The 24,488-nt window shown below is 42.9% G+C and overlaps 1 protein-coding gene across 1 annotated transcript in view; it reads left to right on the plus strand.

Moving 5' to 3' along the window:
* LOC138284786 (cell cycle control protein 50B-like) overlaps window positions 1–24,488 on the plus strand; it is a 156,278-nt gene that overhangs the window by 67,798 nt on the left and 63,992 nt on the right. The window contains exons 5-6 of the mRNA XM_069223940.1: window positions 4,204–4,297; window positions 23,113–23,256. Coding sequence (XP_069080041.1) covers window positions 4,204–4,297; window positions 23,113–23,256 — 238 coding nt within the window. The remainder of the gene's footprint in view (window positions 1–4,203; window positions 4,298–23,112; window positions 23,257–24,488) is intronic.

Consider the following 24,488-nt stretch of genomic DNA (forward strand, 5'->3'; position numbering starts at 1 on the left):
ATGTGTCGACATAGTGTTTTGTGGCATTTCCTTTTGTGGGCACTAGGTCTACCCACACACATGAGGTACCATTTTTATCGGGAGACTTGGAACGCTGGGTGGAAGGAAATTTGTGGCTCCTCTCAGATTCCAGAACTTTCTGTCACCAAAATGTGAGGGAAAAAGTGTTTTTTTTTTTTTGGGCCAAATTTTGAGGTTTGCAAAGGATTCTGGGTAACAGAACCTGGTGAGATCCCCACAAGCTACCCCATCTTGGATTCCCCTAGGTCTCTAGTTTTGTGGCTCCTCTCTGATTCCAGAACTTTCTGTCACCAAAATGTGATGAAAAAGTGTTTGTTTTTTTTTGCCAAATTTTTAGGTTTGCAGAGGATTCTGGGTAACAGAACCTGGTGAGAGCCCCACAAGTCACCCCATCCTGGATTCCCCTAGGTGTCCCGTTTTTAAAAATGCGCAGGTTTGGTAGGTTTCCCTAGGTGCCGGCTGAGCTAGAGGCCAGAATCGACAGCTAGGCACTTTACAAAAAACACATCAGATTTCAATGTAAAAATGTGATGTGTTCATGTTGTGTTTCCTGTTGCAAGCATTAGGCCTACCCACGCAAGTGAGGTACCATTTTTATCTAGAGACTTGAATAGCAAAACAAGTGTTATGCCCCTTGTCTTTCTCTACATTTTTTCCTTCCGAATGTAAGACATTGTGTAAAAAAGAAGTCTATTTGAGAAATGCCCTGTAATTCACATGCTAGTATGGCCAACCCAGAATTCAGAGATCTGTAAATAACCACTATTTATCTTGTGCCCATTTTGGAAACACAAAGGTTTTCTTGATACCTATTTTTCACTCTTAATATTTCAGCAAATGAATTGCTGTGTAACCGGTATAGAATGAAAACCTATTGCAAGGTGCAGATCATTTATTGGCTCTGGGTACCTAGTGTCCTTGATGAACCTACAAGCCCTATATATCCCCGCAACCAGAAGAGTCCAGCAGGGGTAACGGTATATTGCTTTCAAGAATCTGACATCACAGGAAAAGGTTACAGAGGAAAATGTGGTGAAAAATGGCTGTTTTTTCACCTCAATTTCAATGTTTTTTATTTTTATTTCAGCTGTTATTTCCTGCAGGAAAACCTTGTAGGACCTACACAAATTACTCCTTGCTGAATTCAGAAGTATGTCTACTTTTCAGAAATGTTTAACTTTCCGGGGACCAGCATTGGTTTCACACCTATATCTGTCACTAACTGGAAGGAGGCTGAAAGCACAAAAAAATAGTAAAAATGGGGTATGTCCCAGTAAAATGCCAAAATTGTGTTGAAAAATTGGGTTTTCTGATTCAGGTCTGCCTGTTACTGAAAGCTGTGAAGGTGGTAATCTTAGCACAGCAAACCCTTAGTTTATGCCATTTTCGGGGGGAAAAGCACAAGCCTTCTTCTGCAGCCCTTCTTTCCCTTTTTTTTTTTTTTTTTTTTTTTTTTTTTTTAACTCCTAGTACCTCTAGAATCCCTAGGATGCAAATTTGGCGTGGGTAGCTTATGTGGACAAAAAGTTATGAGAGCTTAAGCTCAAACTGCCCCAAATAGCCAAAAAAAAGGCCTGGCAGTGAAGGGGTTAAAGGGGCTTTCAGACCGCTTTCTTCATCTATTGGTCTGTTATTTGTTGTTCACATTTTGCTCCCGCCAGTATACAGAATGAGCCACTTCAGCACTGGATAACTTCACTTTGAATGACTGCCTTTTGCTCTATCTCAAGGACCACATCAACACAAAGCTAGTTTTCTTCTGTGCCATTGTTTCTAATTTATTACCTTGATGTTGTCTTTGTGTTTAGAGTCTGTGTGACCGTAGGAAGCATTGTAGCAAATGTGAGCAGAGGCACTTTCCACACTTTATCAGTTCGGGTCTCCTGCCAATGTCGTTGGGAATTCCTTTATGAGTGTCCTTTGTTTACTGTTTGACGGCTGTTTTATCACAGTATACCAGATTGCACCAATTTGAAACTGTTCTGTATTAAGTTATCGAAAGTTTCGATATTATACATGTGTATGAAAGAATTATCTGCTTATGAATTCACATTTATTCTGGACTCAATTTCACTAACGGTTCTGATGAACTTTGCCCTGGAAGAAAACCAGCCTTTATTGGGTTTAATTCCCAGAACACGTAACACTTGTTTCATTGTCTTTTTTTTTTCCTCCTTCTTGGTTTCTTTCATTCTTCTTTCCTTGTTTCTTTCATTCCTATTTTCTATTCTTTCATTCCTTTACCTTTTTTCTTTCATTAATTCCTTCTTTAGTTCTTTCCCCTTTTCCTTCCATTCCTTCTTTCTTTCTTGTTTTTCTTTTTTCTTTCATTCCTTTAATTTTTTCTTTCCTTCCTCCTTTTTATTTTTCATTCATTCTTCATAATTCACTTTGCTCATTCTTTCATGCCTTTTTTCCTTCTTTATACTTCATGCCTTATTTCCTTTCTTTCTTGCTTTCTCATTTCTTTTATTCTTGCTTTCCTTCTTTCTTGCTTTCATTCCTTCGTTTTTGCTTTTATTCCTCTTGTTTCTTGGTTTCTTTCTCTCGTTTCTTCCTTCACCCTTTGCTTTGTTTTCTTTGTTTTCATTCTTCTTTTTTGCCTTTCTTCTGTCAGCCTTCCTTCTTTTTTTGTGCTTTACATAGTTCTTGTCTTCTGTCTTTCTTGCCTTTATTTTTTTAGAATGACAAACTACCAGTAGCTTCCCAAACAAAGTTTTGCAGGCTTGGCAAAACCAGTATTGCCAAATGGCTGGAGGATCTCAGCAGACTTATTGGCATAGCCAGGGTTTGTTTAATTTGCTGTATTGTTTCAAGAATCTACTTTCCTAAATTGTCTGCATGTATTGGTGTTTACAGTTCGGGGTAAACGGTGTTCCTATTTTTTTGCCATGAGCTGCACCCTCAAGGCAGCACTTCCTGCCATTCAAAATTACTACTTTTCAACCATTCCTAAAAGTACTTGGGAAATTTATAACATTCCGCAAAACATTCCAGGATTTGCGTTGGAATACTATATTAGCCATTTGGAGTATTTGGGGGGAAGTTGCTCTTTCCCCAAATATTCAAGGAATGGCGTTGGACACTGGAAGGTCAAAATTACTATTTTGCAGCACACTGCTGCCTTGATGGCGCTGTTCAGGGCAAGAAACACGAACAAGCGAAAAACGCATATGAATGAAAAAATGTTTTTAGATTCCCAAACGATTACCATGTTGCTATTAAGTCAGGGCTTTTAATGCAAGATTTAGCATAAAATTCCAGTATGAATATTTAGTCAGGACGTTTAAAGGATATTTACCTATTTGAAACAGAAGGTAGAAATCTGTTTATCGCCCTTTTGACATTTCTCACGTTTTGCTTTTCAACGTAACATACTTCTTTTTGCCATTCCTCTTTCCATTGTATTGGCCTTCACTCTATCCATCTTTTGTCTCCAGTTATGCTCCATCCCACTGCAATGTCCTTCTCCATTTAGCTATTTCTTTCTGTGTTGTTTGGGCATGTTCAGGAAAATATGTAGTTTTTTCTCTATCTCTCGCTCTCTCTCTCATGGAGCCATCTGCTATCAAATGTGAGATATACTAAAGTAAACTCCGTGCTTAATTTGCGTATGCTGTTTCCGGTGCGGAGCACCGGCACTTAATTTTGAGGGCCGGGGCTTAATTTTTTTCCTCAACATTTATTGCGAGTAAAAGACACATTTGAGAAAGACGGAGGAAAAGAAAAACGAAAAAGCGTCACAAAGGAGAGAACAGAAAGCTGCAGGAGTGAGCTGAAGGGGCAGGGAAGAGATTGAAGAGGCTGGAGATGGCTTCAGGATTGCACTGCCTCAGTATTCGGTGTTCGCACATTTAATTGAGGCAGTCGCGTCCTTAAGAGGAGGGCTGTGGGCACCGGCACATTTTTATTTACAAATTAAGCACTGATAAACTGTTTACATTCATTGAACAGAGTTGGAGTAAGAATTAGTAATTTTGTTGTTCGACATGTCTTGTTGAATTTGCTTAGTTCGCCAACTCATTTCACCTAAGTAGCCAAACACCGGCCAACGTTGATCAATATCTTCAATAATCAATTTTGATCACGTTTTAGTAAACTACTTTGAGAAGGCAAGCTGACTGTGAGATTGTATTTGACTTAATTTATATTCTAATGTCTAATTGTATTTTTATTTAACAGAGCCCTTCAACTACATGCAGTCCATATCAGACGAATGATGAGACCAAAAAGCCCTATGCTCCTTGTGGAGCAGTTGCCAACAGTATGTTCAATGGTAATAATCCTCTTCTATGCTTGTTCATCTGTACAAGGCTGGTAAATTTGTTATTTTTAGCCGGGGGCACACTGCGTTTATAATGAAGGAAGTGGGATTTAACTTTGGAGGGGGCAAGTAGTTAAACTAGCAGTTTTAAACTTGCACTTTTGAGGGAATCTAAAGTTATTTGGACTCGCAAATGTTTAAATGGCTACAATTCTACTGTAGAAACAACGTACTAAGAGGTTTGCAGCATGTAAATGTTATTTTCGTTACGTTGCTTGAATGGCTTGATAGAGATGTCTTGAAAGGATATTACTCCCAATGTAAAGACCAGCAACCTCGCTGGTCATATTCGATTTCCTTCTATTCGGGCAGTAGAAAGTGAGTTAATGTTATAAAATGCATAGTTTACATTTAAGTTTAAACCCTTGAACTAATGTCAATGTCAAACATGATAATACGCACCCCTCCTATCATTGACCCACCGCCTTCTGAGCAGGTTTCTTCACATCACACTCGCCTTGTTTGTCCAAAAGAAAACACTCCCCAAATTCACTCCCTCTGTCTCCAAGTCAAGCGTATAGCAACTTCATAGCTACCTCATTTGACTCAATCAACAATGCCCTTAAATATCCTTCATTGGCTTATTTCCAGCAGTCTCTCGTCCTCAACCCTGGATCACACTAACAGTCTTGCAAAACAATAACAAGATGCAAATGCCCCTTTACAGAAGGCATAAGAATTCACTGAACACCTACATGAACATAAAAAAGCTTCAGATATGTAAGCATCCGTCTTTCACAATGCGAACGTGATCTACTTCCAACATCTCATTGACTCAATTCGACTAACTCAAAAACCACCATTACGCACCATCAACTTCTTACTCTTTGCTTTGGGAACATCCATCACTAATTCTTTGCTTTTTGCAACAGACTTTGTCCCTTAATTCTCTTTCAAAATTACTGCAATCATACAAAGCCTAGATACCCTGACTGCCCCATCTTCACCATCTTGCATTTGCGACGCCCCAAACTCACAATTTGCCGCAGTCTGCATTCATTGTTATATAACCCATGGTTCAGGAGTTCAGCTTCTTCGTTCAGCCATCAACCATTCAGTGTAAATATGTAAATAGTAATCCTAAGTGCAACTGATGTTTGTACTTTGAGATGTAATGTGATTCAGACTTAACATTTACGGTTTATTGATGTAAATATAGACATCACATTTCAATCTGTTTAAAATTTGTCAATTTATATCGGCAGAAAAGTCTTGACTTAATATTCAAGTATTGATTAAATGATATATATTTCTTTCTGGTTGAGTATCATCTACAGTGAAATATGTATTGTTTTGAAGATTCCATTTATTTCTTAACTTGCAAAGATAGGCATTTAAGCAATGAAGGTGCATAGTATGTAATTTAAAAAGCAGCCTGAGAGGCCTGGCGGCTTTTATAAATATTTATGAGAATAATTAGGTCAGGATTTGTAACTTTAAGCTACGAAATAATGATCCACAAAATAACGACTCTTCATTATGTTCAGAAAATGTCTAAGGTTCGTTAAAAAACATAGCTGAGAATGTTGGGCTCCCATGTCCTAGGAAATGTGTTGGTTGGCTTCTAAGTGTGGTTGCTCAAGGTAAAGATTGTGCCTAAGATATTGATTGTGGAGGCTGCTAACTTGTACGTTGATGCAGCACAAGAGAATAACAAACCTTTTGAACAAGGCAGTGCAATATAGTGGGTACGTAGATGGGGATGGGATGTTTAATGAAGATTCTATTGGTGGGTAGTTTATAAACCGCAAGCTGGAAGAGGGGTGGATCTCCACCATACAATGTCCAAGAAAGTCCCAGAGGGAGTGTAATATTTTCAGGCCTTCTTTTGAGCCAGAGGAAAGGTTTTGGGGAGACTTAGTGTGAAAATGGGCAAAAGGGAAAAGAATAATGCTTCTCAAAATGCCATCCTTAAGAAGTTTGATAAGTTGTCAGCAGCCAGTCCCTGTTGAATGTGGAAACCCAACCCATGTCAATGGGCATTAAAGTTGCAGGATGAGATAAATGGATCTTGGGGGTGTCTCACCTGGCCCTTTTTGCAGGGTTATCCCCAATCTTTTTGCCATCTTCCTCCTGATTTTTCTGACCATTTTTTGTTGGCTTTAGGACTCTTGGCACTTTAACACTGCTAAACAGTGCTAAAGTGCATATGCTCTCTGTGTAAATTGTACTGTGGATTGGTTCATCCATAATTGGCATATTTTATTTACTGGCAAGTCCCTGGTAAAGTGCACCAAAGGTGCCAAGGGCCTGTAAATCAAATGCTACTATTGGGCCTGCAGCACTGGTTGTGCCACCCACACTAGTAGCCCTGTAAACATGGCTCAGACCTGCCACTGCAGTGTCTGTGTGTGAAGTTTTAAACTGCCAATTCGACTTGGCAAGGGTACCCACTTGCCAGGACTAAACCTTCCCTTTTACTACATGTCAGGCACCCCTAAGGTAGGCCCTAGGTAGCCCCAGGGGCAGGGTGCAGTGTATATTTAAGGTAGAACATATAGCAGTGTGGTTTTTGTCCTAACAGTAAAATACTGCCAAATTCAGCTTTCACTGTGCAAGGCCTATCTCTCTCATAGGTTAACATGGAGGCTGCCTTTAAATATCCTTAAAGCGCAGTTCCCCTTGAGAGCAGATATAAATTTGGAGTTTAGGGTCTCTAAACTCACAATTTTAAATTGTCTTTTTGAAAATGGCACTTTTAGACAGTAGGCATTTTCTTGCTTAAACCATTCTGTGACTCTGCCTGTTTGTGGATTGTCTTTCTGGGTCAGTTTGACAGTTAGGCTGTTTTACACCTCTCTAGACAGTGACACAAAGGGGGTTGGGGTGTAGACTGCATATCCTGATGAATCATCTGAGCTAGAGTGGAGGGAGGAGTTGTCATTCACACCTGAAAGGACTGTGCCTGCCCTCACCCAATGCAGCCTCTGACCATGTGGTGTGTGTCTGGGGCCTGACCTGGACAAGGAAGGATCTGTCAAGCACTTGAGACTTTGCTTTGAAGTTTGCCAACTTCAAAGGCAGAAATGGGTATAAGAGGAAACCCCAGTTTTAGAATCTTTCTGGATTCAAGAGGAACCTCTTCCAAGGAGAAGAGCTGAAGGGCTGGAGGAGGAGTACTGTCCCTTTGCTGTGTTGCTTTGCTGGACTGGCCTGCAGTTGCTGCTTCTGCCTGAAAAGAGTGCAAAGGGTGAAACTTGCTGTGTCTCCTGCTTGAGAATGTTCTCCAAGGGCTTGGAGTAGAGTTTGCCTCCTGTTAGAAGTCTCAGGGAAACCAAAGACTTCAGTTGTCTTGACATGCAGCACTGGGAACTGTGTTGTGGGCTGTTCTAGAGGAAAAACCACTGCGACACCGCCAACAAAGCCGCTGGCCTGCACCGTGACCTGCCGATGCCGCACGGAGCTGCACTGCTCTGCTTCGCACTGCGATCCTGGTCTCACCGACGCTGTCATCAGATGACTTCACGAGCCACTGCTCGCACCGCGACCTGTGGGCCCTGGACTCCAGCATCGCCTGCTCACACCGCAGCCTCGGCCTCCTGATACCGGCGCCGCTGCGTGCACCATGGCCTTTGGACACCGCTTGTGAGGAGCACAAAGCACCGTCCCGTCTGCACCGCAGCCACATGCCACCAACTCCAGTGTCGTCACCAGGCATCCCTGCCTGCACTGTGGCCTGTGGACACCGCTCATGAGGTCCCAAAGCAGCGTCCCGTCCTGCACCGCTGGCTTGGGCCTACCGACAACAGCGCTTCAGCAACGCCGCCGCCGCTGCCTGCACTGTGACCTGTGGACACCGCACATCGCACCGCCCCACTTCCCACCGCAGTCCCGATGCCATCCATGCCTGCGCTCCTGAATTAATCAGTCCAGAGTTCGACCTGCAACCCATGTGACTTCAAGGGCACAAAGACCCCGCACCGACTCTGGAACTGACACCAGCGACGCCGCTCTCCGGAGCTCACTGCAAGGATCACGATGCCCTGCAAATCCAAAGGTACTGTTTGCTGGTCTTCCCGACACCGTAGCTGGCCCGCAACGCCGTAGCCGTCCTGAACTGTTGGTTTTGTTGATCATGATGCCATGATAGCCCCAGGTGGAACTGTATTTTTAAGATAAATCTTACATAATTCATATCTTTAGCACTCTATGTTGGATTTTTTATCGTTTTGGTCTTGTTTTGCACAGCTAAATATTGGTTATTTTTCTAAAACTGGTGTGGCATCCTTTTGTAGTGTTTTCACTTATTACTGTGTGTTATGTGCAAATGCTTTACACATTTCTGATGTCTGCGTATTGATGTGACTTTTTATTTTTTTGTTCTTTTGTCAAAATTTGATACAGAACTAGATTATTGTTGTGCCTAGACTAAATGGTAGACTGATAAGTAGATGTTTAATTAACTAAGTTTGTGTGTGCTCCACAATATGTTTTTGTTTCGATACAAACTGGTTTAGGTATCTGATTCCAGTCTACACATCTTGGCAGCAGATATGTTTTAGTGTTTGAGCACCATCAATAATTTAAGTCAATTGTGGGGATGTGCAGCTAAATGAAGTCATTGTTGCCTTGAGTCTTTTGAGCTCCTGTTAACAGGACAATTGCCCACCGCCATAGGCCTGCTCCTAATGACCCAGTAATCCTGACCAACATCCCACCCATGAGAGCTTGGCATTCCAGGTGTCTAGCTCCCCTGGTGCACTCCCTTCCGCATCTCCGGGATAGGAAATCCAAAAGACTGGATCAGATGGGGAAAAAAATGGTCTCTTCCTCTAGGCTGGCATTGCGGTCTGTTTCTTTGGGCCGTTCCACCCATACTTTCAGGGACATGGTTGCACAGGTGCAGCCGCAGGTCCCAGAGGAGGCTCCGGCCATTCTCTCTCAAGCTGCTGCGGATGGAAGAGACGCAGCTAAGTTCACAATACGATGTGGACTGGATATGACTGACTCACTTGGTGGATCGGTTGCATTGACAGTGGGATTGAGGCACCACGCTTTGTTGAGGATGTTTGGCTTTTCAGGAAATATTGAAGCTGCACTTAGGGACATGCCCTTCGATGGCACCTGTCTCTTCGGAGACAAAGCAGACTTGGTGCTCCAGCACATTAAGGAATCCCAGGCTTCCCCTCACCCCAGTCACTCTGCTTTTTGCCTCTTACGTGGCTATGCACATGCTGCGTGGCAGGGGACATAGGATCCAACGTCCTCGTAGATTGGGGCCAGCGGTCAGCCCAGCCCACCTGCTGCATCCTCCAAATATTCCTAGTTTGCCGTTTCCCCATCAGGGGCCAGTCGAAGGCAGGATTCACCATCAGCTGCCTTGCTGGGAATCCATCACGTCAGACAAGTGGGTGTTGCAAATAGTTTGAAGGGGCTGTTCCCTCCCCTTCGTGCTAACCATCCTATGATCAGATGACGGAGGATCACCTGACACTTCTCTGCCAGGAGGTTATGGCATTCTTCACCAAGGGAGCCATAGAGAGGGTCCCTGTGCAAGAAGTCAGCCTTGGTTGTTTTGGTTGTTATTCCAGCTACTCTCTGGTGCCAAATAAGGACCGGTCCTATGCCCTATCCTAGAACTCCAGTCCCTCAAACTCCTCCTCAAAAAGAAGTTCACAATGCTCACTCTGGTTCAGGTCCTACCTGTCCTGGATCCAGGAGACTGGATGGTAGCATTGGACTTGCAGGATGGGAACACAGACGTTACTTGTGGTTCGCGGTAGGCCACAGGCATTTTCAGTTTACCGTGCTCCCCTTTGGCCTTACCGGCGTCCCTGGGTGTTCACCAAAGTGATGGCGGTGGGTTCAGCTCATCTGCACAGATCAGCTGGGATGAGTCTTCCCCTATCTCGACGACTGGCTGTTGCAGACAGTTTCACCCCAGGATGTCGTCTCCCACCTCCAAACTACGGCAGACCTCCTGCATTCACTGGGGTTCAATATAAACGTGCTGAAGTCACTCCTGACTCCATCTCAGATACTCCCTTTTATTAGAGCTGTTCTGGACACAGTGTTGTTTCGGGCCTATCCTCCCAAGAGGCGAGTCCAGGATATTCAGACTATGATACAGATATTTCAGTCTCTTCCTGGATTTTGGTGAGAATGACTCTGAGAGTGCTGGGCCTCATGCCCTCCTGCATCATGCTGGTGCCACATGCCAGATGGCATATGCGGGCTCTGCAGTGAGACCTGAAGTTCCAGTGGGCACAGCATTAGGGGAATCTCTCAGACATGGTCTACAACTGTGCAAGATCTGCAGTGATGGCTTTTGAACTGTGATTTGGTCAGAGGCGGATCTGCCTCTCTCCCCCCAACCAGATCTGACAGTAGTGACAGATGTGTCACTCCTGGGATAGGGTGGCAAAATGGGAGAGGCGGAGATCAAAGGTGTCTGATCCCCTGGGCTCCATAGCAATCTTTTGGAGCTCATGGCGATCAAGCTAGCATGGAAAGGGAAGTGGAGCATGTGTTCACTGACAACACCACCCCCATGTGGTACTGCAACAAGCAGGGCAAGGTGGGGTTGTGGACCCTTTGTCAGGAGACTCTACGTCTCTGGACATGGCTGGAACATCAGGCCATATCCCTGGTAGTCCAACTTCTGGTAGGCTCTCTGAATGCCAGAACAGACTAACTCAGCCGTCAATGCCTAGTCAATCACGAGTGGCGCCCCCATCTGGAGGTGACGCAAGGTCTCTTTCGGTAGTGGGAAGAACCTTGGTTAGATCTGTTCGCGTTTGCACAGAGTGTGCAAAGTCATCTGTTTAGCGGCACTCGCTCGGCGATGCTTTTTACCTCGAGTGGAACTCAGGCCTCCTTAAAGCTGATCAGACTGCTTCTTTTGGGAAAATCTTCTGTCGGAGCAGCAGGGGATGGTTCTCCACCCAAACCTGTCCAGTCTCCGCATTCTTGCGTGGAGATAGAGTGGCAGCAGTTGACAGCTTTTGACCTTCTGCCCGAAGTCTGTAACGTTATCTTGGCAGCCAGGCATCCTTCCATCAAAACTGTATACACCCATCGTTGGAAATAATTTGTGACACGGTGTACAGACAAGTCTGTTGACCGACCACTCTGCCCCTCTTTCCGAGGTTCTTTTGTTTTTTCTTTCTTTAGCCCAGGAGGGCTGTGCTCTGGGCATCCTCAAGGGTTATTTGTCTGCCATCTCGGCTTTTCTCTGATTGCCTGGCCAACCTGCTGTTTAAATCTCCCGTTGTTGGTAGATTTCTGCAGGGTCTGACCCATATGTTACCTCCTTCTCCATTCATAATGGTTCTTACTTTCTTGATTAGTGTTCCTTTCAAGCCACTTCATAACTGTCCACTTCGACCTCTTACTTTAAAGACAGCCTTTCTGGTCGCCATCACTTCTGCTTGCAGAATGAGCGCGCTGCAGGCAGTGCTTTGTACTATGGCTTCCTTTTTATCTAAAGCAGTCACACCATTCCATGTAGGCCAATCCATCACCTTGCCTACTTTTTATGCGCCCTCCTACCCCCACATCCTTCTAAGGAAGAGGAGAGACTCCACTGCCCTGACCCAAAAAGAGCTTTGGCTTTCTATTGTGATCGTACTAAAGAGTTCCGGTGGACGAGCAACTCTTTGTGGGTCGGGCAGTGCAGAAGAGAGCCATTTCTAAATGGTTTGTTCTCTGCATTAAAATGTGTTCTGCATTGGCTAAGAAGGGACTCTGGGGGTGAGTCTTCCATCCATCCTGACAAGGTGGTGCTTTATACTAGGGCTTCCTTTTTACCTAAAACGGTCAAACCCTTCCATGTAGGCCAATCCATCACCTTGCCTACCTTTTATGCGCCCCAGATCCCACCACCCCCCTTCCCCTACCACATCCTTCTAAGGAAGAGGAGAGACTCCACTGCCTTGACCCAAAAAGAGCTTTGACATTCTATCTTGATCATACTAAAGAGTTCCAGTGGACGTGCAGCTCTTTGTGGGTCGGGCAGTGCAGAAGAGAACCATCTCTAGATGGATTGTTCTCCTCATTAAAATCGGCTATGCTTTGACTAAGAAGAGACTGCCCTCCCCCCACCCCCCCCGCCCGAGCAACAGCTGCAACCACTGCATTAGCCCATAGTTCCAATCCTGGACATCTATCAGGCAGCAATTTGGCCGTCTTTGCACACGCTCACCAAACATTACTCCCTGGACATTCGGGTCCGAGGGACGGGTACTTTGCCAAATTCGGTCCTGCAGGACTTCTCCAGAGGAGGGTCTGCAAACCAAAATCATACTAGGATGGTATTGCTTGGTTATCTATTCTTAGGTAAGGAATCTGCAACTATAAGTCTCTATCAGATGAACAAGTTACTTACCTTTGGTAACAAATGATGTGGCAGTGGCATATTCTAGTTGCAGATTCCTTTACCGACCCACTCATCCTCCCCGCTCTACGCACTGATTTCTAGGAACAGGAACTTCCCTTATAGGCCCCTAGTTCTGATGCCCCGGTTTCCCTTCTTGGCTCTGCGATTCTGACGTGGAAAATCGTGAAGAGAAACAGACATCCGGACACCAGTGTCACACCTATGTTTGCGCGTCAGAAACTTACAAGGGATACGTGAATCGGCCAATGGACCTTTTGACTGCGCTTCAACTTTTTCCCACCATGACCCCCGTACCACTACGGATCAATAACATCGAGTCAGTAATGTCCACACACCATGACCTCGCAGCCATGAATATCACCACCTTTATTTAAAGGTTAGAATGTTTATTTCCCTGTATTAACAATGCTAATGTCAAGTAACTTAGTCTTAATATCAAATGATAAACACCCAGAAACAATACTGGCTGACCAAAGTGGCGAAAGAATTGCAATCCAATCAAAGCTTGAGCTACTACACATTCAAAGGTTACAGTACAAAAGTAGCAGGAATAACTGTGCAAACGGTATAACATACATTTAGAATCAGCAAAGAAAAGACATGAACTGTTATTACATGTAGCGAACTTCATCAGTGAGAACCCTAACTAACACCAGATTAGAATAGCATTTTTGGGCTTCATGCAAAACACTTCAGTCACACATCTAACTATGTCTTTATCAAAATAGCTGTTGGTACCTAGAAACAAAAGCAAATAGACATAACGATCAATAACATTATCAGTATCCCTGTCCTCAGTATGGTTCAGCAAGCTGCAACAAACATCAATTCAGTCAGCAAGACATCAGGATTCAGCATCAAAGTTCAGAATAAGCAAAGTCTTTTAAGCAGTTAGGAAAAGAAAAATAACTAAACGTTCAGAAATGTATCAAGAGTGGAATGGAGTGGCTTCCCTCGTCCCGGATGTCTTGCTAAGATAGACTTCCTACAACTACTTCCCATCTCCTAATTGGTCAAGGAATCGCATGTTCACACTGTCCAATGAAACTAAACCCTGAAATCTACAATTTTACTACTACATGGTTCACATGTTGATGATTGGCTCCTCTTGTCCCACTCATCATTCGGCTCGTCGGGTATCAATATTGTTGCAGCTTATACTCCAATCAGTGCATCCATTGTCTTCTCCTGGGAAGGTCAGTCTTACACACATTACATTAAACATTGTTTCACTAGCAAATACAGCATCTTCTAGCAAGTAGTTTCTTGTGAGAACTAATCAGCTACGAGCACATGGTCAGTACAGTGGAAAATCACAATTTAACTCTCTAAGCATCCATTTTATAAAACGCCTAAGAAATGCAGCTTGACATGAGGCCATGCAACTAGGCCAAGACCTCGCTAAGTTAAGGCCTTTAATAAAGCTAATAGATAATGCTTAATATGACATACTACTACATTATTCAAACATAAGCTCCACATTTCATATTAATAAGCCATTAATAAGTACACTTCGTGAACACTGACGGTCACTCGGGAGGGCACACCTTCAAATGCGTGCATTTTCTTTCTCCAAGTTAAACACAATACATGAATTTTCATTAATAAACTCAGCATTCACAATCCATCCTCTGATGACTAAATGTGTCATCAGACTAAATCTTCCCACAAAGATTTTTTATTCAGCTAAAATTCTGTCATCTCTATCCTATCCCCTCCTGCGTTTGTTCCCTTTTTGAATTTCCCCTAAACAATTTTTCTATTTTCATTTTTTCCCTCCTCATCATTTTTCATTTTCTTTATTTTAATTATCCTACACAATTTACATATTCCCCATGCTCCAATTATGCAAATCACAATAATTTATATCCCTTGTAATATTTTCAATAATATCCCTTTCCCAATGTTGCTGAGCCAATTTCCCACTGAAGAAAATCCTTTGCCAACTTTCTTCCAAACACCTGGTTCTTTAACTCTTTCAAATCAGCACTCTCATTAGGCAGATTAGTAAGTAAGCTTCTAATTTCTTTACTGTTATCAGAAATAAACGAACAGCAATGCTTCGAATTAAGTATCTTGCAAACTCCGCCATATTCTGCTAAAAGAATGTCTGTAACGCAAGGCGGTTCTGAAGAGTCATAGCTCTTTCTGCAGCCAATTCTGTATCTGTCAGGATCATGGCTCCTGAAACATTTGTCAGCATGTTATCCACAATAGTAGACAACTTCGAATCTTTACTGACTTTAGAACAACCCCTACTGAAGGAATCATTGCTCCAAATATATCTCCCAGTATACCAGAAGAAGACTCTCTCCTCTCTACTGTGATGTAATTCAGTCAATTTTGGTAAGCTTTTCAAGTCATCCAGTTGGAAATTCTTTGGGAAAGCTATCTCCAAATAACATGTACCATACCATCCTTTTGGAAGACGGTAATAAGCATTAGGTCCAAAAATGTAATATATGCCAGGAATCGCTGGATCCTGCCCATTCAACATAAATGTCCATTTACTATGAAACAAAAACGCATGCCTACATTAGCTCGTTCCCACAAATAGTGTCAGTACTAGATCTAGGTCTATTTACACAAAACTTCCCTAAGTGTTGCACATGTAAAGCTAATTTCCCTTGTATTTTTATTGCACTAAAAGCATAGTTGTTCTTATAAGTCCTTTTCTCTAAGCCCTTTTCTAATTTCTCCTTTAATGCCTTTCTCCTGTCATCTGTGTGACCTCAGAAGCCCTCTTCTAAACGTGTAAGCAAGCATGTCAAGTTGTTTCTGTGCACAAAAGCTGTGCCAAAAGTTATTGTAGGCTTGAAGAAACCCCTCACTAATACTATGTCATTGTCCTTAGCTACTCTACTCGGTTACCTAATTATGGGGACAAACGAAAACACAACGTCATGGTTTGAGTAGAAATACTGGATGTATTCCTGGTTATAGAATCTTGTTAGTAACAGACCTCAGCTTATCCCATAAGTAAGAGGAAAATTATGATAGGTAACTCCTTCTTTGACTGATAAAGGAAACTGCGTACACACAACAATTTGTCGCATCCATCGTCTCAACATACTCGCTCAATAAGTGATAGAAAACAGTAGAAGAAAGTTCCCCATAAGCATTGGCTACATGCAGATACTTCTCATCTAACCTAAACTTCTCTATCGCTGTTAATGCAGTAGTTGTCTCTAAAGCTGAAGTATGGTTGGCTTTACTCTTGTCAAGAACAGTCTCTTTTCTCAATTTGTCTCAACAGTTCAGTTCATCACTTTCCTTCAAATTCCAGACTATTGATCTGGAATATCTTGGTCAAAACAAAAAGACAAACATTATTTTTGCCATTCACTTGTTGTTGCATATGCCCATTCAGGACCTGCAAACCTTTGACTTGCTAGTCTTTCTTTTAAAATTTTGATCTCCGTTTAAATCTCCTTCACTTAAGTCTTCTGTCCTTGTCATATCTACTTCTTCCTCAATTGTTGTCACAACAACTTCTTCCTTTCTCTTTGCTTCTGATTCCAGCCACTTATCTCCTTTCAGCGGACACGTGGTCAATGCTCTTTTCAGTGCTGAACTTGAAACTTCTTCTTGCTCTGCAGGATTTTCTCTTGACGGACCTGCAAACTGTTCAGGAGAAGTCAGATCACATTGGCTTTGATCTGCTTCAACTCCTTCCCCCTCGGGGCCTGGCATTTGCTCTGTGTGTCTCTCAAATTTATCTACTTCTGGGAGAGCCCTCCTCTGAATAGACTCTCCTGCTGCCTCAATTGAGATTGGATAACTGTACCCTCCTGGAGGTCTTTTCCTTCGTCTCTCACAGGAATGATTGAACCGTCCTCAAAGTGCTCAGATCCGGTCTCAGTTCATCTTCCTCTCCTTCTGGCTCTGAGGCTTTTCTGGTTATTGTTGGTACTCTCAACAACTCCACTTCATTATCCAAAGGACATGCCACTTTTCTCATGTGGCTTGCGTGTATCCAGCTCAGAACTCCAGCACACTTCACAGCTGTGGTAGTGGTCAGAACTACCTGGAACGGGCCTTTCCACTGAGGCTCCAAACATGCCTTCCTCATATGTTTCCGTACCACCACCCAGACACCCGCCCTCAGGGTGTGTCCTTGATCTTGGATCGGTGGCAGTGTGGCAGCTTCCACCTGCTGAGAGCGAACCACATCAGCCAGACCTTTGCAGTAGTCCAACACTTACGTTCACAAGAACGTTTGCTCTGCCCATGAGGATTTCGTGCAGTGACAATCCTGTCTTCCTGTTGGGTGTATTTCTCATTGTCAACAGAACTAACAGTAGTGCGTCGGTCCATTTTAGATTAGTGGATGCGCACATTTTCCCCATTCTTGATTTCAAGGTACCATTCATCTGTTCCACTAGTCCTGATGCTTCAGGGCAGTAACTATAATGCAACTTCTGCTCAAGGTTTAATGCTGCACATAGTAATGTCCCTACTTCATTGTTGAAGTGACTTCCCCTATCCGATTCTAAATCGGAAACCCAAAACGTGGTATCAGTTCCCTAAGCAGTAATTTTGCTACTGTGAGGCTGTCATTTCTTCGTGTAGGGTACGCTTCAATCCAATGACTAAAAATTCAGACAATCACCAACACATACCGCAAACCTCCACACACGGGCATCTCAATAAAATACATTTGCATTCTGCTGAATAGACATCCTGCTCTTCCAATGTGGCTCAAGTTAACCACTGTCCCTTTTCCCACGTTCATTTGCTGACAAATTACGCAACTATGGCAAACTACTTCAGCAACTTGTCTAAACTTTGGATTGAACCGGTTATGTTTAAAAAGGCGAATCGTGGAATCCCTCCCAACATGTGTTTGACTATGATAATACCTAGCCATTTGAGACAACAGACTGTTTGGCAAAACCAGTTGACCCTCTTCTGAAACCCATAGTTCATCCTGTCGCTGTACACGTTTTATTTTGCGCCAAGATCGTTTTTCCCCCTGCCAACATTATTCTGCAGTTGTTTCAATTCTTTCAATGTATCTGTTACATGTAATGCATGACTTGGACATGTTTCATCTTCTTCAAGTAACAATTCCCACTTATCTTTGAACAGTATACAGTTCAATGCTCAAAACCTTGCAACTTGATCTGCATATCCATTCCCCATTGACACAAAATCTTGCAATTTCAGATGTGCACTATATTTCACCATGGCAATCTTTTCAGGCATTTGGATAGCTTGCAACAATTCTTTAATTCTCTCACCATTTCTCACTGGTGAACCAGAAGAGGTCATGAAACCTCTCTGTGACCATAACTGGCCAAAGTTATGACTATTCCAAAACCATAGTGGCTGTCCGTATAGATGGTAACTTTAAGCTGAGCAGAAACATGGCATGCTCTAGTAAGGACTACCAGTTTCGCTACTTGTGCAGAATATAATCCTCTAAGCCAGGACACTTCCAGTATACCAGTAATTATGCACATGGCATACCCTGCTCTCAGTACTCCTGTACTGTCTTAGTCAAGAACCATCAACCAAGATAATTTGCTCACTTTCTTCCAATCGGGTGTCTCTAATATCAGGTCTTGGTTTTGTGCACAAATCAGTTACCTCAAGACAATCATGCTCAATGTCTTCCAACTTTTCAATTTCAACATTTTCATTTGGAAGTAAGGTTGCCGGGTTCAGCACTGTACATCTTTTCAATGACCCTTTTGGTGACCCCAAAATGCTCGTCTCATATCGAGTCAATCTCGCACCTGTCAGGTATTGGGTCTTGGTTTGGGTAAGCAAAACTTCAACTGAGTGAGGGACCTTAATTGTCAGGGGGTGTCCCATCATAATGCCTTCACACTGTGTGAGGTTCTGTCCAACCACTGCAACTGCACGCAAACAGCCTGGTAAAGCTCCTGCAACTGGCTCCAAAGTAGCTTAAAAATATGCTGCTGGGCAGTTTACACCTCCATGGATCTGCCTCAAGACAGACAAAGAACATACATCACGCTCATGACAAAACAACGTGAAGGACTTTGTGTAGTCAGGCATACCCAAAGCTAGAGCTTTGCACAGACTCTCTCAATTCAGAAAGTGCTTTCATGCAAGCCATGTCTAACACTAAGGGATCGGTAACCTCCTTGTGGGGCAGCTTCTGCAGTGGCTTGGAAATGACTGAAAAATTGGTAATCCATTGGCGACAATAGCCTACCATCCCTAAAACATCCTGACATCTCTCTGGGTGGTTGAGGGACTCATCTACAATATGGCTGTGACCCTTTCTCTGGATATTTTCCTTATTCCCCTCTCAATCTGGTGACCCAAATACTTCACCTCTTTCTGACAGTACTGTAATTTAAGTGGAGACACTTTATGACCATTCTTTCTCAAATGGTTCAGTAGGGCAATCGTGTCATACTTGCACTCGTCCCTCGTCTTGGATGCAGTCAGCAAGTCATCAATGTATTGTACCGATTTGAAAGGCAATTCCAACAACTCCAAATTCTTTTTCGAGATCTGATTGAATATCAAAGGGGATTCTGAAAACCCTTAAGGAATGGACACCAAAAGTAAACTTGGTCTAAAAATTTTAAACAAAAGAGAAATTGGCTGTCCTTGTGAAGAGGCACAGAAAAGAAGGCTTGTGACAAGTCTATGACGGTGAACCACTCAGTATCACATGGAATCTGAAACAGAATCACATCTGGATTTGGCACCACGGGGCAACACTTGATCACAATGTCATTTATTTTTCTCAAATCCTGGACCATTCGAACTTTCCCACAGGGCTTCTTCAATCCCATTATTGGTGAATTACATGGGCTGCTCAACACTTCCTTCAAGGCCCCTTGTTTTACAAATTCTGCAGGTATGTGAGCGACATTCATAAGCATATCCTGAGGCATGTGGTACTGGGGAATCTGGGGAAAAATTGGGTTTGGCTTTATAGGAACTTTAACTGGGCAACTCCCTTTATCAGACCTATCTTTTTCCCTGTCAGATCCCACACTTTCTCCTTAACCGTTCCCTGTAAATCATGAGGAAGCTTCTTCACAGCAAACACTGGAAAGAAATTAATCAGGGGGTACTCCTTATTTATCGTCTCACACTTGGTCTCTGGAGCTGGGTCATCCTCGTCCTCACTATTCATCTGTATCTCTATTCCATCGTTTGAGCAAGTAATCGAGCATCAGGTTTTACAGAGCAAGTCTCTTCCCAGTAGGGATACCAGACTTGAATCACATACTATGAATTTGTGAAATCCTTTAAAGTTGCCAATTTTAACCTGAACAGGTTCTGTAATTGGGATGGTAAAATACTGATTAGCTACTCCTACAATCTGAAACGTCTTTCCTGAAAGGGGCAAGTTCGGAACTTCTGCAGTTCTCACTGTAGAGCGTGTAGTTCCTGTGTCAACCAAGAATGAAACTCTGTGACCCATTACTTTTCCCTTCACATATGGGCCTTTCTGATCTACTTCTAGAGAAGCTGCAAGCACACATTCCTCTTCATCCGAACTCTCGCTCACCCAATCATTGTTTAATCCATTCTCACTGTATAACGGGAATTGGTGTACTGTGTATTTACTTTGGTTGGACCTCTGACCTGTTGAGGAAGCATCACCTGTTGCTGTTACATTGGGGCTTGAGGTATTTGAATTTGCTGTGTAGGTACCATTGGCACCTGCTGTTGCATTGGCTGCAACTGTGTCATTTGCACACGTGGTATCTGCACCTGCTGCATGAGCTGAAACTTTTGCATTTGATTCCTATTATTATGAAAATTCGTATTATGACTTCTCATTCTCGGTCCTCATGTTTGGAAGCAAGTTGATGTCACTTGTTTGCTGAATAACACCATCATCGGACACTCCCGCTTCCAATGTCTGACCGCTCCGCAAGCGTGACAATGCAACACACTCTTCATTCCCTGCACGTCATTCTGGACCACTACAGTATTCAAATCAGGACAACGATTTCCATTACCAATTCCTCCGCGACCTCTCATCTGATTTTGAAATGCCACATTTCCCTTCTGCTGTGGAAAATTTCCCTGCATCTCTTTTTGTGCCGCTTTAATCTGCATCACCACCACCTTTTCTTTCAGCTTTCTCTGCTTCAACTCAGTTTCGTCACTATAGTACTTTGCATACTGCAACACCTCATCAATCTGCTTTGCCTGCCAGCAAATCAAATGACTCTTAATCATCTGGCTAATTTCAGGTCTCAATCCTTCCACAAATCTAAACACAAAATGAATCATGTCTTTCGGCTCGATCGTTTCTGTACCACTGTAATGCTTAAATGCCTGCAATAGTCTCTCATAATAGGTATTTATTAACTCTTTTGCATCTTGAGCTGTCCTGTCTATTCTCTGCCAGTCATTGTTTTGGGGCAAAATTCTCATCTTCAAAAATTCAATCACTTTATAGTAATATTTCATTACTTCAGGAGATGGCACATCTGTGGCCTGATCTCTCTCTGGTTCTTTTGTCAGCCAATCTATACTCCTCTTACACTCCATCCACAGATCAGCTGGAACTACTATCTCTAATAGAGTGATCAAGCCTTCCCACAGGCACTTTGCAAATTTCACAAACCTGTCTGTCTGCTGGTACCATTCCACTGGCTTCTCTCTCAATCTGGGATAGTCATTTGTAAAAGACAGAATGTCACTTCTGCTCCAAGGGACATGAACAAAATTCCCTCCTGGAATCTCTCTCATTGGTAAGATTTTCACTGGATCCTTGCCCTGCTGCACATCTGCAGTCAGCTCCGCAGAATCCCTTTTTCTTTTATCTCTTTTCTTTGCCCATCTGCCTTCCCATTTGTCTTATGTTCCCCATGTCTGGAGACTTTGGAGTAATTCTCTAATGTGTGCCTTCATCCCTGCAGATCTCATGTGCTCAAAATCTTTTGTGTCAAAATCTAACCTGTAACTCCTTTTCAAATGCTTTGTTTTCTCTAATTCTATGCTGTATTTCTCTGCCAGTTCTGCTAACCTTTGATGCACACTGCTCACTTCCCTCGTTATCATCGGGCACAGATACCTCAATTCTGCTTCTGTGTAGGACTCTGAATCTGTTCACACCCATAGTCACTTCAATGAGCTCACCTGCTTTCATTCCTTTTCTCGTATAGTTCATGTACTCCCCTCCCCTAGGACCACTCTGTGGGGTATTCAGCTTGTCTAACCATTCAGTCAATTGTTGGCCTGTCAAACCTAATCAAAACCGACGTCTGTCTGGGTCCCTGTTATCAGAGTGTTCTTTGGCATTACTTGTGGCTGCACTTGAGGCAGTAAAAGTGGAGTTGGCTCTGTGTGAACCAACATCGGATTCGGGAAAACCTGTCCTTTAGGTACTGTTAGGTTTGTGACAGTTTCCACTACAGGTACATCCGGGTAAATTCTCGGGACATTTGACTGTGGCACCTGATTCTGTGCTACTGGAGTAATAGGTGCATTAAGACTGCTCTGCATTGGGCTCTGTGTCATACTCGGATGAACCTGCACTGGACTCATAGTCATGTTAACCTGTGTCGGTGCTGAAGGATTTACATTAGTACTGGGACCATTCTCTTTTGCTGCATATGGTGGGGGACAATTTCTCAATAACTGCAAAGTAAACTCCTCATCGTCTGACTCTTCCTCAAATGTCAATGATCCTCTAGACTCTTTCGGTCTCCGTTCCCCACTCTTGGAAGGGTTCCTGTTTGTTTTTCTGGTAGCTTTCCTTCCTTCTTCGTCACTATCTTGTGTTGTATGGAACAGTAAAATATATGGTGATTTTTCTGTAATGCTTATCCGTACACATCAAAAGGTCTGGCATTAGATTCATTAGGCAGTGCAAATGGGCATGTGTCATTGCTGTATATGCGTATTTAGTCTGTATGGAACAATGGGAGGGTGCTGGAATTTGTGTGTCTACGTGGTGTGCATATGAAGCACAATGGAGGGCAAATGGATTTGTACTAGAGAGCTGGATACTGTGAGACATGAGCATGTACGACCTGTTCCCTGGAATTATCTTCTGTATGTATATGAACGTTGCTGATATATCTGCTTCAAAGATATTGCATGAATATGAACTTTCATACCTCTATACATCCCGAAATTATAAATAAACCTAAAAGCTTGTTTAACTTAAGTGTTTTAAATATGTTCAAATACTTTACTTTTAGTGTTCTCGATGCAGAACCTATGTTAAAGTGTGTATCCCATAAATCGAAACAAATACCTTTCAAACGATGACATTATTGATCAATGTTCACCGTTCACGCTTGTCCAGGCAGGCACATGTTCTGTGCAGAGTACTAACTTATATTTGCTTCAAAATGCCCAAAGCTAGTTAAAACAAGATTTTTGCAATACTGTAGAAAGTGTAACACAGTCCTTACTGTACTTTTTGAAATCGCCTAGTAAAAGACACCAGTATTTATTATGTTGTTTTTAGACACATTTCAGTTGATTTACACCGACAATGGATCAGAAGTGCCACTTGATGGAAAAGGAATATCTTGGTGGTCGGACTATAATATAAAGTTTCGAAACCCAAACAACAGCGATACCCTTGCAAGTCAGACTGCCATATTTAATGGTTTGTATTCTATCCAGTTATAGATGTGTTTTCCTGTATGATAGCTTAACAAAATGTGTATTTTTACACACAGTCGCCCCTAGGGCATTTTGGTACTGAATAATAGATGTTTGTTGTTCTGCTGCTCAATGGTATAATCTAAGTGTCTGCTTTTTGAAACCTCTGGAAAATCGATCGCCTTTACATAATATGAGAAATGATTTGTGGTCTGTTTAACCCAAGACTTCCCAGGCCCTTAGACCAACAAGCCTAGAAGGCCTTGAAACTTCTACATCAGCAGGATTAAACTCTGCCTAACCTAGAACCAAAGCACATTGATTTCCACCTGAAGAAAGAAGACAAGTTGTACTTTGCCAATGTCATACTTCCAAAATAATATTATTTTTGTTCAGTCCATATAAATGTCATAACACTTACAAATTAATAGCACAAATCCACATATATTAAACAATAATGCTGACATTAGTGTTTTGATTCAACTGCACATATATGAATTTCATGGAAATAAACCTGACACCCATTATAAATTCTTGTCATAACAAACACTCATTAACAAGTCATTTATTATTCAGAATCTACAAAATTGTGTCTCTGCACAAGTTGAAATAAGAAATTTCACGCCGTACTGTAAAGTTTATCTCTGTCAAAAGGCGGATCTAGGGTTGGTTACTTTAACTGGCCCATACATGGAGCCGGAACACATCATCTGATCATGTTCGGACCACAGTAATTTTTGGGCTGGGGGTCACTAGGCAACTCCGGGAAATCTCAGGGCACACTAACTTCCATAGATGGGAAGTATGTACCTTTGGGCCTTTTTTACCGAGCCCAAGGCCTACAGGGCCCTCACACGTATCCTTGGCTTGGTATTTGACGATTCGCTATAGGAAGTGCCCCAGGAAGGCAAAAACTCCCCCCTGCCATTTGACATTTGGTGGCAGGGACTTGTTACGGGGACAGAGCCAAGAGTGCATTGCTCCATCACGAAAAATACCCGTTGTTGAGGAACTGGGATGCCTTCCTTGAGGCTTTCCGTGCCCAACATGATGACTTTCTGTGCTGTAGCATTCATCCCAGAACTTCCTCCACTGGGACTGTTAGCTGCTGACATCACTTAGGGCTCCCCCGCATCGCCTACCTCACAAAGGCAAGAGAGCCGGCAAAGCTCTGCCCCCGCTGTTGCTGTACAAGGTACCTGCAGTCTCCTGAAAAGAAACCTAGGATCTTCATAT

The sequence above is a fragment of the Pleurodeles waltl genome, chromosome 3_1, assembly GCF_031143425.1.
Source record: "Pleurodeles waltl isolate 20211129_DDA chromosome 3_1, aPleWal1.hap1.20221129, whole genome shotgun sequence".
NCBI classification, from domain to species: domain Eukaryota; kingdom Metazoa; phylum Chordata; class Amphibia; order Caudata; family Salamandridae; genus Pleurodeles; species Pleurodeles waltl.